The sequence below is a fragment of the Tachysurus fulvidraco genome, chromosome 7, assembly GCF_022655615.1.
Source record: "Tachysurus fulvidraco isolate hzauxx_2018 chromosome 7, HZAU_PFXX_2.0, whole genome shotgun sequence".
Lineage (NCBI taxonomy): Eukaryota > Metazoa > Chordata > Actinopteri > Siluriformes > Bagridae > Tachysurus > Tachysurus fulvidraco.
The window spans coordinates 15413739-15428738 of record NC_062524.1 but is presented as its reverse complement, the minus strand read 5'-3'; the positions used below and the strand labels follow the sequence as shown (position 1 = coordinate 15428738).

The 15000-nt window shown below is 40.5% G+C and overlaps 1 protein-coding gene across 1 annotated transcript in view; it reads left to right on the top strand.

Annotated features, from left to right (window-relative positions):
- tusc3 (tumor suppressor candidate 3) overlaps positions 1–15000 on the top strand; it is a 25072-nt gene that overhangs the window by 3113 nt on the left and 6959 nt on the right. Inside the window, exons 2-6 of the mRNA XM_027134798.2 lie at positions 4611–4780; positions 5635–5752; positions 5957–6097; positions 8090–8230; positions 10161–10250. Coding sequence (XP_026990599.1) covers positions 4611–4780; positions 5635–5752; positions 5957–6097; positions 8090–8230; positions 10161–10250 — 660 coding nt within the window. The remainder of the gene's footprint in view (positions 1–4610; positions 4781–5634; positions 5753–5956; positions 6098–8089; positions 8231–10160; positions 10251–15000) is intronic.

Here is a 15000-nt window from a genome sequence, read left to right as displayed (position 1 = left end):
TATTAGAGCTGGAGATTAGATCGGTGTCGGCTCGCTGGAGCTCCGGCTACATGATCTGTGAGGAGAAGTAGTGCAATTGACAGGAGTCCTGAACACACTCAGCTTTTCTCTTCTCCACTGTTCCTGTCATCTTTTGTCACCCTCCATCCTGTAACATCAAAGCCTTGCTGATATCTGCCACACACACACCCCCCCACACACACATAACACATAACACACACATATAACACACATACATACATACACACACTGCTCTCTCTCACACCACACACACACATACACACACACATAACACATGCACACACAGCACACACACAACCCCCCTCCACACGCACATAACACACACATACACACACACAACCCCCCCTCCACACACACACACATACACACACACAACCCCCCCTCCACACACACACACATACACACACACAACCCCCCTCCACACACACATAACACACACATACACACATATAACCCCCCCTCCACACACACATAACACACACATACACACACAACCCCCCCTCCAGACACACATACACACACACAACCCCCCCTCCAGACACACATACACACACACAACCCCCCCTCCAGACACACATACACACACACAACCCCCCTTCCACACACACATACACACACATAACGCCCCCCTCACACACATAACACACACACATAACACACACATAACACACACACAACTACCTTCACACGCACAAATACACACATATAACCCCCCTCCACACACACATAACACACACATACACACATATAACCCCCCTCCACACACACATAACACACACATACACACATATAACCCCCCCTCCACACACACATAACACACACACATACACACACACATACACACATACACACACTCATACACACACACATACACAGAACCCCCCCTCCACACACACATAACACACACATACATACACACACACACACACACACACACACACACACATACACACACACTTACACACACATACACACACACACACACACACACATACACACACACACACACACACACACACATACACACACACACACACACACACATGTTTGTGTGAGGTATTTTCAGGTAAGAGGTATTTTATTCCGCTCACACACACATCAACACTTACAGCTTGTTACTTGTTTAAAAAGTCTTAGTGTTTGTTTCTGTTTAACGTGGCTGCAAGGGATCAGTGAGTTAATGTGTTTCTGATGTGTGTTACATATGAACCTTGTTCTAATAACTCACATGAATAAATTAGAAGGCTGAAGTAAGGACGGGAAAATTAGGTCTCTCTCTCACTCACACACACACACACAGACACACACACACACACACACACACACACACACACACACAGTACTGTATCTGTGTAATAGGAGTAAAATAATAAAAAAAAGAATCTGAATTTCATTTCAGAGATTAATTTCTGCAAAAAAACCTTAAAGTGAAACTCAACACTGAATTAGCCAGTAATTAAAGGTGAGATAGCAGGGGTGTGTGTGTGTGTGTGTGTGTGTGTGTGTGTGTCCTTTGAAACCCAACACATTAAATGAATCTGTTCTCAGATTCTCATCATTTAAATAATGAAGTTCTTCATCTTTCCCATTCACCCTTTTCCTCATGAACAAATTGTAGTCAGTTTCAGAAGTGAATCATTGGATTCAGCTGTAGTGAAGATATTCAATTTGAAATTTGACTCCTGGAATGATTTGAAATTAATCTAATGAGTTGACTCGTTTCCTGTCGTCCTTCTCCAGTCTTCTCTCTTTTAGGTTTTATAAGGTTAAATCTGTTTTTCTTTTACTTTATGATTCTTTTCTTTCTTGTCCATTTTGTTTTCATTTTTCTTTGCATTTTATTTTTCATGCCACTTCCTTTTTTTTTATTTTCATTTCCATTTACTTTTCTGCCTTTTTCCTTCTTTTTTAATTATTTATAAATGTCACTTTTCTTTAATTCTCTGCCACCGATCTGGGTTTTTTCGACAATTATAAATTATGCTGAATGTGTGTTCATACAGAGCGGAGAGCTTAACACACTGACTTTGCGCACACACACACACACACACACACACACACACACACACACACACACACACACACACACACACACACACACACATCCAGAATCTGTCTTAAGCCTGGCATGTAATAAAACTGTTGAGCCATGCACTGCTGCCGTGTGTGTGTTTAGGAGATGTCTCAGGAGATAGCTATAAACATTCAAATCTCACATGAATTGACTCTGAATCAATTTACAAGTTGACCCCGAGTCAATTATTCTTTGACTACAAATTGTTTGAGTTGTTTCTAAATCCTTCCCATTACTGAGTCTGAATCTGAATCTTTCACTGAAATGAGTCAACATCTAATCATATGCTTTGGAGTCTGTTGGAAAGTGGCTCAGAATCTGTACTCTGGTATACACAGAGTCACTCTGAATCATTCTGAGTCAATTATCGATGAGTGTACACTGAATCGTTTCATGAATCGACTTCGAATACGTTCTTCTGTTTCCTTATTCGTGTTCTGTGAGTCAAAGCTGAACTGTTCCTGAATCTGTCTGTAGATTGAATCTTTGCATGATTCATGAGTTGACTTTGCTGAATATTCGTATTCATCCAACTACATGAGCTGAATCTGAATCCTGTGAAGATTCGACTCGTCTGAGTCACATCCCAATTCTTTCAGGATCAGATTTGATTAGATTTGAATGCTGCTTGGATGAGTGCTGGTGCTATCATTCCAGTAGTGACTCTCAAGAGAATCTGCTCATGAGTCTGAAATGAATCAGAGCTATTTTAATTAGTAAACTCCAAATGAGTCATTAGAGTGACTCTGAATTAATCTCTTGTTGATATAATTCCATTTCTCAACTTTTTATCCTTCCTTGGATTTGTAATGTCTCGGAATCTGTTATGGAATCATTACTGCGCTGTTCTTCGTGCATGTTATTTTTGTGGACGTTGAAAAAATCATTACCTGAGTTTAATTTAATTGCTGTAAAATCATGACATGGAAGATTTTTCACACACACACACACACACACACACACACACACACACACACACACACACACACACACACACACACACACACAGATGTTCTGTTTCCATCTTAATAAACTCAGCTGTGTGTGTGTGTGTGTGTGTGTGTGTGTGTGTGTGTGTGTGTGTGTGTGTGTGTGTGTGTGTGTGTGTGAAAAATCTTCCATGTCTCCCAAGACTCATGTGATTCTTCATGATCCAAAATTATTTATAACCATAAACAAACAATTAAATAAATACAAATATAATAAATAATCCTCTGCACAAAATGCCTATTCTAATATGTCACCATTTCAATAGCAACAACTTGCTCATCAGGACATGTACAGTGGGCAGCCCATCATAAATAAACTGAATAAAAAAGTAAAGTAGACGCTAAAGAGGAAAATCATTTATAAAAGATTCAGTCATCTACAAGTATACACTGGATCATTTCATGAGTCGGCTCAGCAAATGACTCTGAATCTGTTTATTGCAATGTATCTATAAGTATACACTGAATCATTCTGTGAGTCAGCTCTTAAATTGACTCTGAATCTGTTCACTACAACACAGGACAGAGGAGTTTACGATTCTCTTCAGTTTCTCGGTAACATGTCCGACAGTGTGTCGTGTTTACTCTGCTGATGATTATTTTGTCATTGCAGCTACACACACACACACACACACACACACACACACACACACACACACACACACACTGATTCATTCTCTGCCTGATGCAGTAAATAATGTGAGTTGCTCAGTCAGGAAACATACCATTGTGTACATTTTCATTTTTGGCTAATCCTGCCCTTTAGTGGTGAATGAAATGATGTGTGATGTTTACCAAACCATGGATTTGGAGGACAAGCTGTGTGTAAACAAAACCCTGGCAGGCTGCGGCTGCTTGTTTTTCCTGTAGGACAGTGTTTGTCGGTGTTTTTTCCTCCGTCACCAGTGCCAAGCTGAGCGCTGGCACCATCTGACAGCAGAACCTGTGAATTTGTGTGAAATGTTTCGGCATGTTGCCGCATGTTGAAGGACGTGAGGGTGATGATGATACAGACGAGGACAGATGGAGACTCGTGGCCTCAGGGTCGATGTGTTTCAGTCTCTCTCACAGTCCAGATCCTCCCTGCTCTGATCACCCTTTGAGCTCGCTCGCTAAAATAGCACTTTTGAAATGCTACTAGTTCTCTGTTATAGTAATAATAATAATAATAATAATAATAATACCTAATTCAAGATGTTTCTACAACACACAGTATGAATCACGCCGTTATATAAATCTAAAAAGTGACATTACTAAATCAGCAACATCACAGAGGAATATTTTTGTACTTCAATAGGTGTCGGGTTGATTTTGATGCAGCTTTGCTGATGAAAGCAGATCCCAGATTTGTTGATGAGGAAAGGATGAGTGACTAAAGCAGATGTTTATTATTAAAATCATTTTTATCTTCACTCTTGTTACCAAAATGATACCGAAAACTAGCATTTTATTATTATTATTTACATCAGTGCTGAAAGACATCTCTGAAGTGTGTGTGTGTTTTGTATTTCTTTGCATGCATGTAGAACATGCTGGTGGAGAAGGTGGAGCAGATGATGGAGTGGAGCTCTCGTCGCTCAGTGATCAGGATGAACGGAGAAAAGTTTCGCCGATTTGTTAAATCACCACCGAGAAACTACTCCGTCATCGTTATGTTCACGGCTCTGCAGCCTCAGAGACAGTGTTCTGTCTGCAGGTGCTAACACTAACACACACACACACACACTAACACACACACACTAACATTAACACACACACATTCAGACATACAGACACGCTAACACATACACACTAAGATACTAACACACTCACACATTCAGACATACACACACACAAACACACATGTAATATTATTACTAGTATTAGGATGTTAGTGTTGTGGTGTGTAAATCAGACAGTGATTAGTACACTGGTGTTGGAGTGTCGGTGAGAGTGTGTTCAGTTTGTTGGTGTGTGTGTGTTTAAAAAAATAAACACAAATAAACAATTAAATGTTAAAAAAACATGACAACTTTACAAAAAAAATGTTAGGGAAACACAAAACAAAACAATATAAAAACAGGACAGAAGAGAAAATGATGAACAGAGGAAAACTGAAATAGAGAAAGCAAAGTGAATGTTATGTTTACTGTGTTAGTGTAGGATTGGTGTGTTGGGATGTTATTAATGTCCTGCAGTAGACAGCAAGCTGAAATACTGTCTCTCTCTGTGTGTGTGTGTGTGTGTGTGTGTGTGTGTGTGTGTGTGTGTGTGTGTGTGTGTGTGTGTGTGTGTGTGTGTGTGTGTGTGTATACGTCAGAACATCAAACGTGTGGGGGAAATAAAAGCTTTCAGTTTGTTTATTAGTATGTTGGGTGTTGATGTTGTCAGAGTAATGAGCAGAAGGTTGTCAGACGACTTCTCCTTCACGGATGGACAGATAATTAGAGGTTTCTGCTCTCGATTCTATCTCTCCATCTGTCTGTCTCTCTTTTTGTTTTTCTTTTTGTCCTCTGATAATTTCTGTTATGCACATTTCTCTCTGTCTCTGTCTCTCACTCTCTCTCTCAGGCAGGCGAATGAGGAGTATCAGGTGTTGGCAAACTCGTGGCGTTACTCTTCCGCTTTCTCCAACAGGTTGTTCTTTACTGTAGTTGATTATGACGAAGGTGCTGATGTCTTTCAGCAGGTAACACACCTGGATTAGTTTATCAGTATGTTAGAGTCCCGGTGCAGAATTAGTGTTTTACATTATTGGACATAATGTATCAATACATAAATACATCTTTATTTTGTACCTTACCTTCCACTCTCTCTCTCTCTCTCTCTCTCTCTCTCTCTCTCTCTCTCTCTCTCTCTCTCTCTCTCTCTCTCCCTGTCTCTATCTCTGTAGTTGAATATGAACTCTGCTCCGACCTTCATGCACTTTCCAGCTAAAGGGAAGCCGAAGCGTGCCGACACATTCGACCTTCAGAGGATTGGCTTTGCTTCTGAGCAACTGGCAAAGTGGATCCACGACCGCACTGATGTTCAGGTAACACACACACACCACAGTCTGAACATCTCAGGGATTTTATTCATAATAAAGTAGGACAGGTGAGTTTACTGAAAAGCGAACAAACAGTACATTTAAACATATATTGTAAGCAGCAATTATGGGGCCAAGCACTTTCACACCACAGAGGAACACGAGAAATAATGGATACAGACTAAAGTGGAACATCCTGCATCTTATAAATCAGAAAAACGGATTTCGTCTGTGCCGTGGTGATGCTTTGATGCAGACTCAGTGATTGGGAAAATCATCAAAAACATTGGAGAACAAGCAGTAAATCAACTGTAAATTAAAATAAAAAATACATTGAACATTATTATCTGGCCCTGAAAGGGTGCTGTAGTACCTGTCCATGGTGTTGAAAAAGAAAGCTGGCCGCTGTCGTACCTGTCCATGGTGCTGAAAAAGAAAGATGGCCGCTGTGTACTTGTCTATGGTGCTGAAATAAAAAGAAAATGGTCGCTGTTGTACCTGTCCATGGTGCTGGAAAAATATGGTCGCTATAGCACCTGTCCATGGTGCTGGACAGGGACACGGCTGCTGAAGTATTAGTAGCAATAATAATAGATTTAGTAGCATCTTGGTTGCATTAAAGTTAAAGTAAATAAAAATAAATTACATAAAAAGTAGATGGGATTAGGACAATTCTGAAATATTATAATAATTTAGAACCATTAAATGATGAAATTTTTTGAGCTATAAGATTTCATATAAAAAAGATATAAAACAGGAGTAAGAAATTTAATAAAGGAGGAAATGATCAGATCATGAGGGGAGGAAATACAGCAAATGTGTGTTGTGGTCTTATTAAAGTTGTCTGAATGCAAACAAAACACAGGTGTGATCGATTTCATTTTTGCTTCATCTTAATAACTGCAATTCCTTTACCGAAGTTTATTCTCATACCTCATATCTTCTCTAAAGAAATGAAGATCAGATTGACCAAATCTCCATGAACGTGTGTTTGTGTGTGTGTGTGTGTGTGTGTGTGTGTGTGTGTGTGTTGTGTTGCTTTATTATTTTATTTGTTGTAATCACTTATGCTTATGTTATTAAGATGGTTAGTTTTGATTTAATTACCATAATAAAATTAAACTAACTCGTGGTAGCATGTGGTCACATCGTCTGAAAGGTAATTAAATAGAACTGAGTAGCTGTGATAGTGGTTTAGTTTCCTTCAAATTATTTAAATGATATTTTCTAAAGCTGCAGTGAATTAATAAATCTTACAATTTATCAACAACACGACCACCCAGACTCACCAAAGCCGTTCTTTCAAGGATAAAACAACAGGAACTATGTAATAGACTAGATATATGATTGACAGTGAAGAAGCCACACCTTCTGGTGATTAGTTGTAAGGTGGTTCACTGTTTAATTCTCTGTTGTGTTTCTTTCATTTTTCAGTACATGACTGTCAGCTATTTTTATGATCATCCTTCACTGTGTGTTTCTGTGCTACTAAAGTCATTATTCCACATGTGACATCAGGACATGAGCCACCTTTATTTCTGTAATCAACTGAGCTTCATGTGGAAGAGCTGGAAATGGATTTTCATGAGTAAATCATTTTAAACCCAATAAATTCTTTAACCACTGTGTGTGTGTGTGTGTGTGTGTGTGTGTGTGTGTGTGTGTGTGTGTGTGTGCGTGTGTGTGTGTGTGTGCGGGCTGCACTGAAGAGTTTGGAACCCTGACAGAGAAGAAAAAATGAACCGCTTGAAACAGACAGCATTTGTTCTGAGGTTCCATTGATTTAAAAAAGAAAAGGATAAAAAAAAAAATCAAAAGATTTTAGCGTTTAAAGGGATTTGCAATTTGGGTGAAATGTGCACAGAAAATGGCACAAATCAACTGGTAAAAATGTTTCCTTTAAAAGATCTCTCTGATAATCATCATCTCCTGCTGAGTTTTAAAGCTCTTCATGTGTCTAAAGCGCTAAATGCGTTTGTTTACTGTGTTCTCCCACAGATCCGTGTGTTCAGACCTCCAAACTACTCGGGCACGATTGCTCTGGCTCTGCTGGTGTCTCTGGTCGGAGGTCTTCTCTACCTGCGCAGGAACAACCTGGAGTTCATCTATAACAGAACGGGCTGGGCCATGGCTGCGCTGGTAAAGACTGAAGCTCACACTTCCTCCTCTACAGGAAGTACATTCAGCACCTTCAGCTGGCAGTTTTATACCTCTGATTGTTTTCTTGTGTGTGTGTGTGTGTGTGTGTGTGTGTGTGTTGGGATTATTTCTGTAGGAAGTGTTTCCTATAACACCACATCACACAACACGTCTTTTATTCCTTTCACATTACAACAATTTTGCAAAGAGTTTCAGAAACTCATCCTGCTTTTTATCCATTTCTAATCACTTTCACTGATGCGTATGAGCCATAAACACTTTGAGCCGCAGTAAACATCGGTTACGTAACCTTTTATCTCTTTAAAATTTACAGAAGAAATCCTGATGAATGATAAGTATTTTGGCGCTTGACCTCTTGACCAGTTGAGCTGGGGAATGCTACAGAGCTGTCAGTGAGTAGGAGAGGGATGACTTTCACAATCCTGAGATTAGACTCTGGAAACAGGAAGGTTATTAATTGGAATTAGCATTAGCTGTAAAGGTCAGTTCACCTCAGTGAAGTCGCGAGTAGAGATTTTTACTGCAGCCGGAAATATCCAGCGACAGACAGAATGTGCGGTGCGTTTTAAGTAATCGTTAAAACGTCGGAATCAAGCGGGACGTTTTGCTTAGAGGAAGTTAATCAATGTCCTTAAAAGCAGCGGCGCTACACTTCAGCACGTAACCAGGCCGTATCGATGAGCACCGAGTGCTGGAACGCAGGGCGAATTAAGGATACAGGAGCGTGGTGCTTATGTTAATGCAGCCAACGATGTCGTAACAAACGATGCTGTAGCTCTAGCCGTATGCTATCAATATTTATTCCAGGGAAGAAAAAAAAGCAGGAGCTCGACCTTCTGCGCTGCATCGGCTGAAGTTTGTTATTGGCCGTATTGATTCCAAGACAAGGCTTGGCTATGGATTCTACTGCCTTAGAGGATAACATCGATCTCTCTCTCTCTCTCTCTCTCTCTCTCTCTCTCGCTTTCTCTCTTCTTCTTTCTCATCACCATCTCTGTCTCCAGCAGAGTCAAAAAGTCTGAGTCCACTTCCACATGTTCATTAAAAAATAATACCTTTACATCAAATTGTGTTTCTCCAGCGAGTTTTACCGATGAGATGCGTACGATTTCAGGTCACATCACGATTAACGGAGGATCTTCTTCTACACAGTAAAGAATAAAACTGTGTGTGTGTGTGTGTGTGTGTGAGCTGACACTGGTGACTCTTTCCATATATGGATAGTTTTACTCCTAACCCTAAGGTTGTGGGTTCGAGTCTCAGGCAGGCAATACCATGACTGAGGTACCCTTGAGCAAGGCACCGAACCCCCCCAACTGCTACCCAGACGCGCAGCATAAATGGCTGCCCACTGCTCCGGGTGTGTGTTCATGTTGTGTGTGTGTGTTCATTGCTGTGTGTGTGTGCACTTTGGATGGGTTAAATCCAGAGAACAAATTCTGAGCATGGGTCACCGTACACCGTACGCCGTATGTCACATCATTTATATGTGATATAACAGTACGTATTATCACATTTCTGTTACAGTCCTTTACATAGCTGTGTGACGTAAAACTTTTAGTGCATTGCTTACATTAACATGTAACGTTAGACAGATTTTATGAACGAGGTTTGGAAACATTTTCCATTGTTTTTCAGGAATCTGACAGTATGTTACACAAACAGAATAAAGCTTCTGCACTTTCTCAGTGTGGTGGTGACCTTAAGGCCACATATCTAGTATCTAATCATAGCTCTGAAGATATTAAGCTATAATAGTAGCTTATGGTTTGTTCTCTACAAGATGAGATAAAAAGATATTGGTTAAAGATGTAAATTCCAGACCTTAGGTGTTCTACTGCAAATGTTTTTATTTCATTTTTTAAACGTGTTTTCTATATTTCTTTCTTTCTCGTTTCTTCTCCTCTAGTGTGTGGTGTTTGCTATGACCTCTGGACAGATGTGGAATCACATTCGAGGTCCACCGTATGCCCACAAAAACCCACAGAATGGCCAAGTGGTGAGTTCCAGGTCTTTTCTCTCTCTCTCTCTCTCTCTCTCTTTGTTCAGACTGTCAGACACTCAGCCGAGCTTCAACACAAACAGAACCTGCACTTTATATTCCACAAACATGGCTTTATCTTCCTGAGCTCCACAAATACATTTGTTAAACATTTATTTGTTTAGCATTTCGTTAGCATGCAAGAGAAAAGAAATCTTTGACACTGGGAGGATTTGAGAAGAACTTTCTCGGAGATGAGACTCTGGATTAACAAATGGGTGAAGGAATGCTGAATACATCTGAGAACCATTGGCTTTCATCCCTACATTGCTGGACATAGTGGATTTTAATGATCACTTTAACGCATATGAGGAGCTTCAGGTGGATCTGAATAAATAGCTGAGCAGTTCTGAGGAACTCTAGATGATTCGGAAGATCTCACAGTGTACATAAATGATAATCCGAATGGATCTGAAGTGCTGGGGGTGGATCTTAAGATCTTTGGATGGATCGGAGGGTCTGCAGATGTAGTTGAGGATTTTCTGAATTTGAAGATTGCTGGATGAACTCACTTCAGGATGAATCTGAGTAGATATTTGAAAGGATCTCAGAACCTCAGAATGGATATGAAGATCTCTGAGTGGTGAATATCTAAATATACGTGACTGCTTTCTGGATCTGAAGCTCTCACAAAGGATCTGACATTTAGATGGACCTTGTGAATGGTGGCTCTATCCAAATGGAATCTCTCAGGGTGATGTGTAGATTTTTGGATGGATCTGAGGAACTTTGGAAGGATCTGAAGATCTCGCAGAGGGAGATCTATGGAACACTGGATAGATCAGAGGAACATAGGCCCCATAAGAAGTCTAAAGATCTAGGAGATAGATGTCTTCTGGAAAAGCAATAAAAGAATTAGAAGGCTGGATCTGAAGTTATGAAGAACAGGTGCCGTGTCATGTTCCTGTAAAGCTGAGGTGTGAAGCTGAGGTGTGAGGTGTGAACTTTTTGATGTTGCTGCTCATAAAAACTCAACAGGAAATAAAATTTTATTTCAAGCAAAACTGCCACCGCACACAATAGTGTAAATATTGAACAACACTTTAAACGTTTGTCAGCAGTGGCAAAGTTTAACAACATACACTGTTACGCACACACATACTCACACACACACTCACACACACACAGAAATGCAATAACTCTGGTCCTCAATTCTTTGTCCTTGTCCCAGAGGAGTTTGTGTGTCGGCGATCGAGTCAATAAAACAATTGAATCCGAGTCTTTTAATTAATACACTATAAATAAGGGGATAAAAAGCTCCTGTAATCCTCCCTCTAGCGTGAGTTCCCCTTTTACAGAAACTCCCCCTGGAACACCAGCGACATTTATTGTCCGTAATTTAGGAGCGGCGTCGCAATTCACGCTGGCATCAGAAATGAAACCGTAGCTACAAAGTCGTAGAAGGCAGATTAAATTAAAGCTGCATTAAAACCTTACGAGATCTTTCAGCACAGCAGGATTTTCATCTGGATCAATACCGAGTCGCACTTTTTCACTTCCTGAGATATTCCTTTTTATTATTCGACAAGATTTTAGAAGTTAGCTGTCTTTAACTTGTGTTTTCCCAACGTGTCGGTCTACTAGCGAGCCGAATGACGGAATGCAAACGGGTTTCTAAATAAAAACACGAAGCTTTGAGGGTTTAATTCCATCTTTCTCTCCACCTCGGAGTTGAATTTATTAACACGGCTTCCAGCCTCATTGTTCAGCAGCTGATAAAACAGTAGTTGATTCAACACGTGTTAATCTGTTGGTCTGTAGTGTGTGTAGTAACTGATCCCTGACCTGTGCATGTGAACAGTATAACACCTGTCTGTGGTTGGGGAAGTAAACATTGCTTTGAGTTTGTGCATGTAGAAGAGGAGCGAGATAAGGCAGAGAGGATGTTGATTATGTTCAGGTTGTTGAGGATGCTCAGTATATTGAGGATGTTGGGGATGTTTATTGTGCTGAGGATATTCAATGTGTTCATTATGTTCAGGATGTTCCGGATGTTAAGGTTCTGTAATGTTAAGGATGTTTATTATGTTCAGGATGTTGAGGCTTAGTATGTTGAGGATGTTCAGGATGTTGAGGATGTTCAGGATGTTGAGGCTTAGTATGTTCAGGATGTTGAGGATGTTCAGTATGTTGAGGATGTTCAGGATGTTGAGGATGTTCAGGATGTTCTGGATGTTGAGGTTCATTGTAATGACAATGTTGAGCATGTTCAGTATGTTGAGGATGTTCAGGAGGTTCAGGATGTTCAGTATGTTGAGGATGTTCAGGATGTTGATGTTCAGTGTGATGACGATGATGAGGATGTTCAGAATGTTTAGGATGTTGAGGTTCGGTGTAATAACGATGTTCAGGATTTTGAGGTTCAGTGTAATGACGATGTTGAGGAGGTTCAGGATGTTGAGGATGTCCCGGATGTTGAAGTTCAGTGTAATGATGATGTTGAGGAGGTTCAGGATGTTCAGGAGGTTCAGGATGTTCAGGATGTTGAGGAGGTTCAGTGTAATGACGATGTTGAGGAGGTTCAGGATGTTGAGGTTGAGCACAGGTGAAGCGTAGCTGAGGTTTGGATGTAAGAGAACTTTACTGTAGAATTCTGTCCCTCTGCTGCTCCACATTACAGCACTTAACATAAACATTCACTTTGTTCACTTTCGAGCTGTTCGTCTTGGACGGAGACCAAAAGACTGTGGGACAGCAGAGAATAGCAGAAAACGTCCCTCAGAGGACAAAGACATCCAGTAAATCTGAAGGTCCAAGGTTGAAGTACTGAACCTTCTGTGGGTTCAGGACTGAGGATGAGCTTAGTGTTGATCTTCTCTACTGACTGCTGAAACCTTCTCACTCTCCCAGTATTTAGTTCAGAAATCATGTAGAAAAGTTCAGTAAACATCTCAGTCAGACTGATGAAGGTTTTTCCTCCTCAACAGAGAGACACACTAATTTTTATTGGACTTAAGGAGGACAGGATGTTCATATTGCTCGCTCTTATTGAGGATAATAACATTAGCAATGCTAATAATACATTCTACTTTCTGTTCCTCTCGGTATCGCAGGAGGTGGAAGGGAAGAGGGAGTGTCGCTCATCCCGAGGAGATCCGATCTGTTCCTTTAGTCCAACTGAAAGCGTCTCTTTGGTGGGAATCCTGGGAGTTTGGGGACCTGGTGTCTTGTTCTTGTCTCGTCTGGTGTATAAAGAAAGTTTTGGAAGTGAATTCTAGGTTAGCTCTCAATGGGTCTGGGGACGTTTCGCTGACTTGTAATTGCTGCCTGGGTGACATTTTCCCAGTTTTACCCCTGTGTTTGTGTGTGTGTGTGTGTGTGTGTGTGTGTGTGTGTGTGTGTGTGTGTGTGTGTGTGTGTGTGTGTGTGTGTGTGTGTGTGTGAAAGTGCATGAGTGACTGTGTGTGTGTTGTGCACACCCACCTCAACACTAGCCCATACACTAACACCAGAGGTGGGAAGTAACGGAGTAAAAATACTTCGTTACTGTACTTAAGTACAGTTTTCTGGTATCAGTACTTTACTCCACTATTTTTCGGACAACTTTTTACTTTTACTCATTACATTTTTACACAAATATCTGTACTTTTTACTTCTTACATTTTCAAAACGGACTCGTTACTTTTAGTATTATTTCTTCTCATTGAGCGCTGTTTCCAGTCTATCATCCTATCAGTGTGCGGCTTTTTCCCCATGTGACTGGTGTACTGTATTATTTACTGGCTATCAGACATAGACTAAGGATAGCTGAGCTAACAATGAGCAGCACGCCTACAAAAGGAATGGCTAATGTTAATTCAGAGGGAGTCACCGATGTTAAAATAACTAACAACGAGGACATTCCTGAACACACATGGCCATATATGAGGGAGATGTTTGAAATAATCGGCATGAAAAAGGATTCCAGGGGCGCCAGGGGCGATTCTAGCCCTTTTTTAGGGTGGCTTCAGCCCCCTGTCTGTAATATTATATATATATATATATAAAAACATGACGTCCAGTTACCAGCATGACACTAAACAGGTAGTAGTAACGGCGACTTTTTACTTAAGTACATGTCAGAGCCCATACTTCTTTACTTTAACTTGAGTAAAAGAGTGTAGTCACTACTTCTACTTTTACTGGAGTCTTTTAAAAAATGATTATCTGTACTTCTACTTGAGTAAAGGATGTGTGTACTTTTGCCACCTCTGACTAACACACACCTGAACACTAACACACATACCTCAACAAATACACTTGACCTCAAAACTAACACGCACCTCAATACTAACTCAACACTAAAACACACCTCGACACTAACACACAAACACACACCTTAACATTAACACATGCACCTCAATACTAACACAGCACTAACACGTACACCACAACACTTACATACACCTCATCACTAACACAACACTAAGACACAAACACACACTTACACATGCTAACTCTACCTCACTGAATGTTGATGGTGTTGATAATGAGGCTCAGTCCATAACTCACTTTATTTCCTTATGTTTTGTTTCGACTTCATTTAGCAGCTACCCGCATCCCACAATGTCGCCTGCTTATGAATATTCATGAGCCGAGAAGGAAAGACGGAGAAAGTCATTCCACAACGATTTATTAACAACAGTTCATCAAGGCGTGAGCTTCAAATCCCTGAAAAGAAAAAGGCAGAGTGCTTTAAAGCGCCGCAAAGTTTTCTAAAATGACTTGA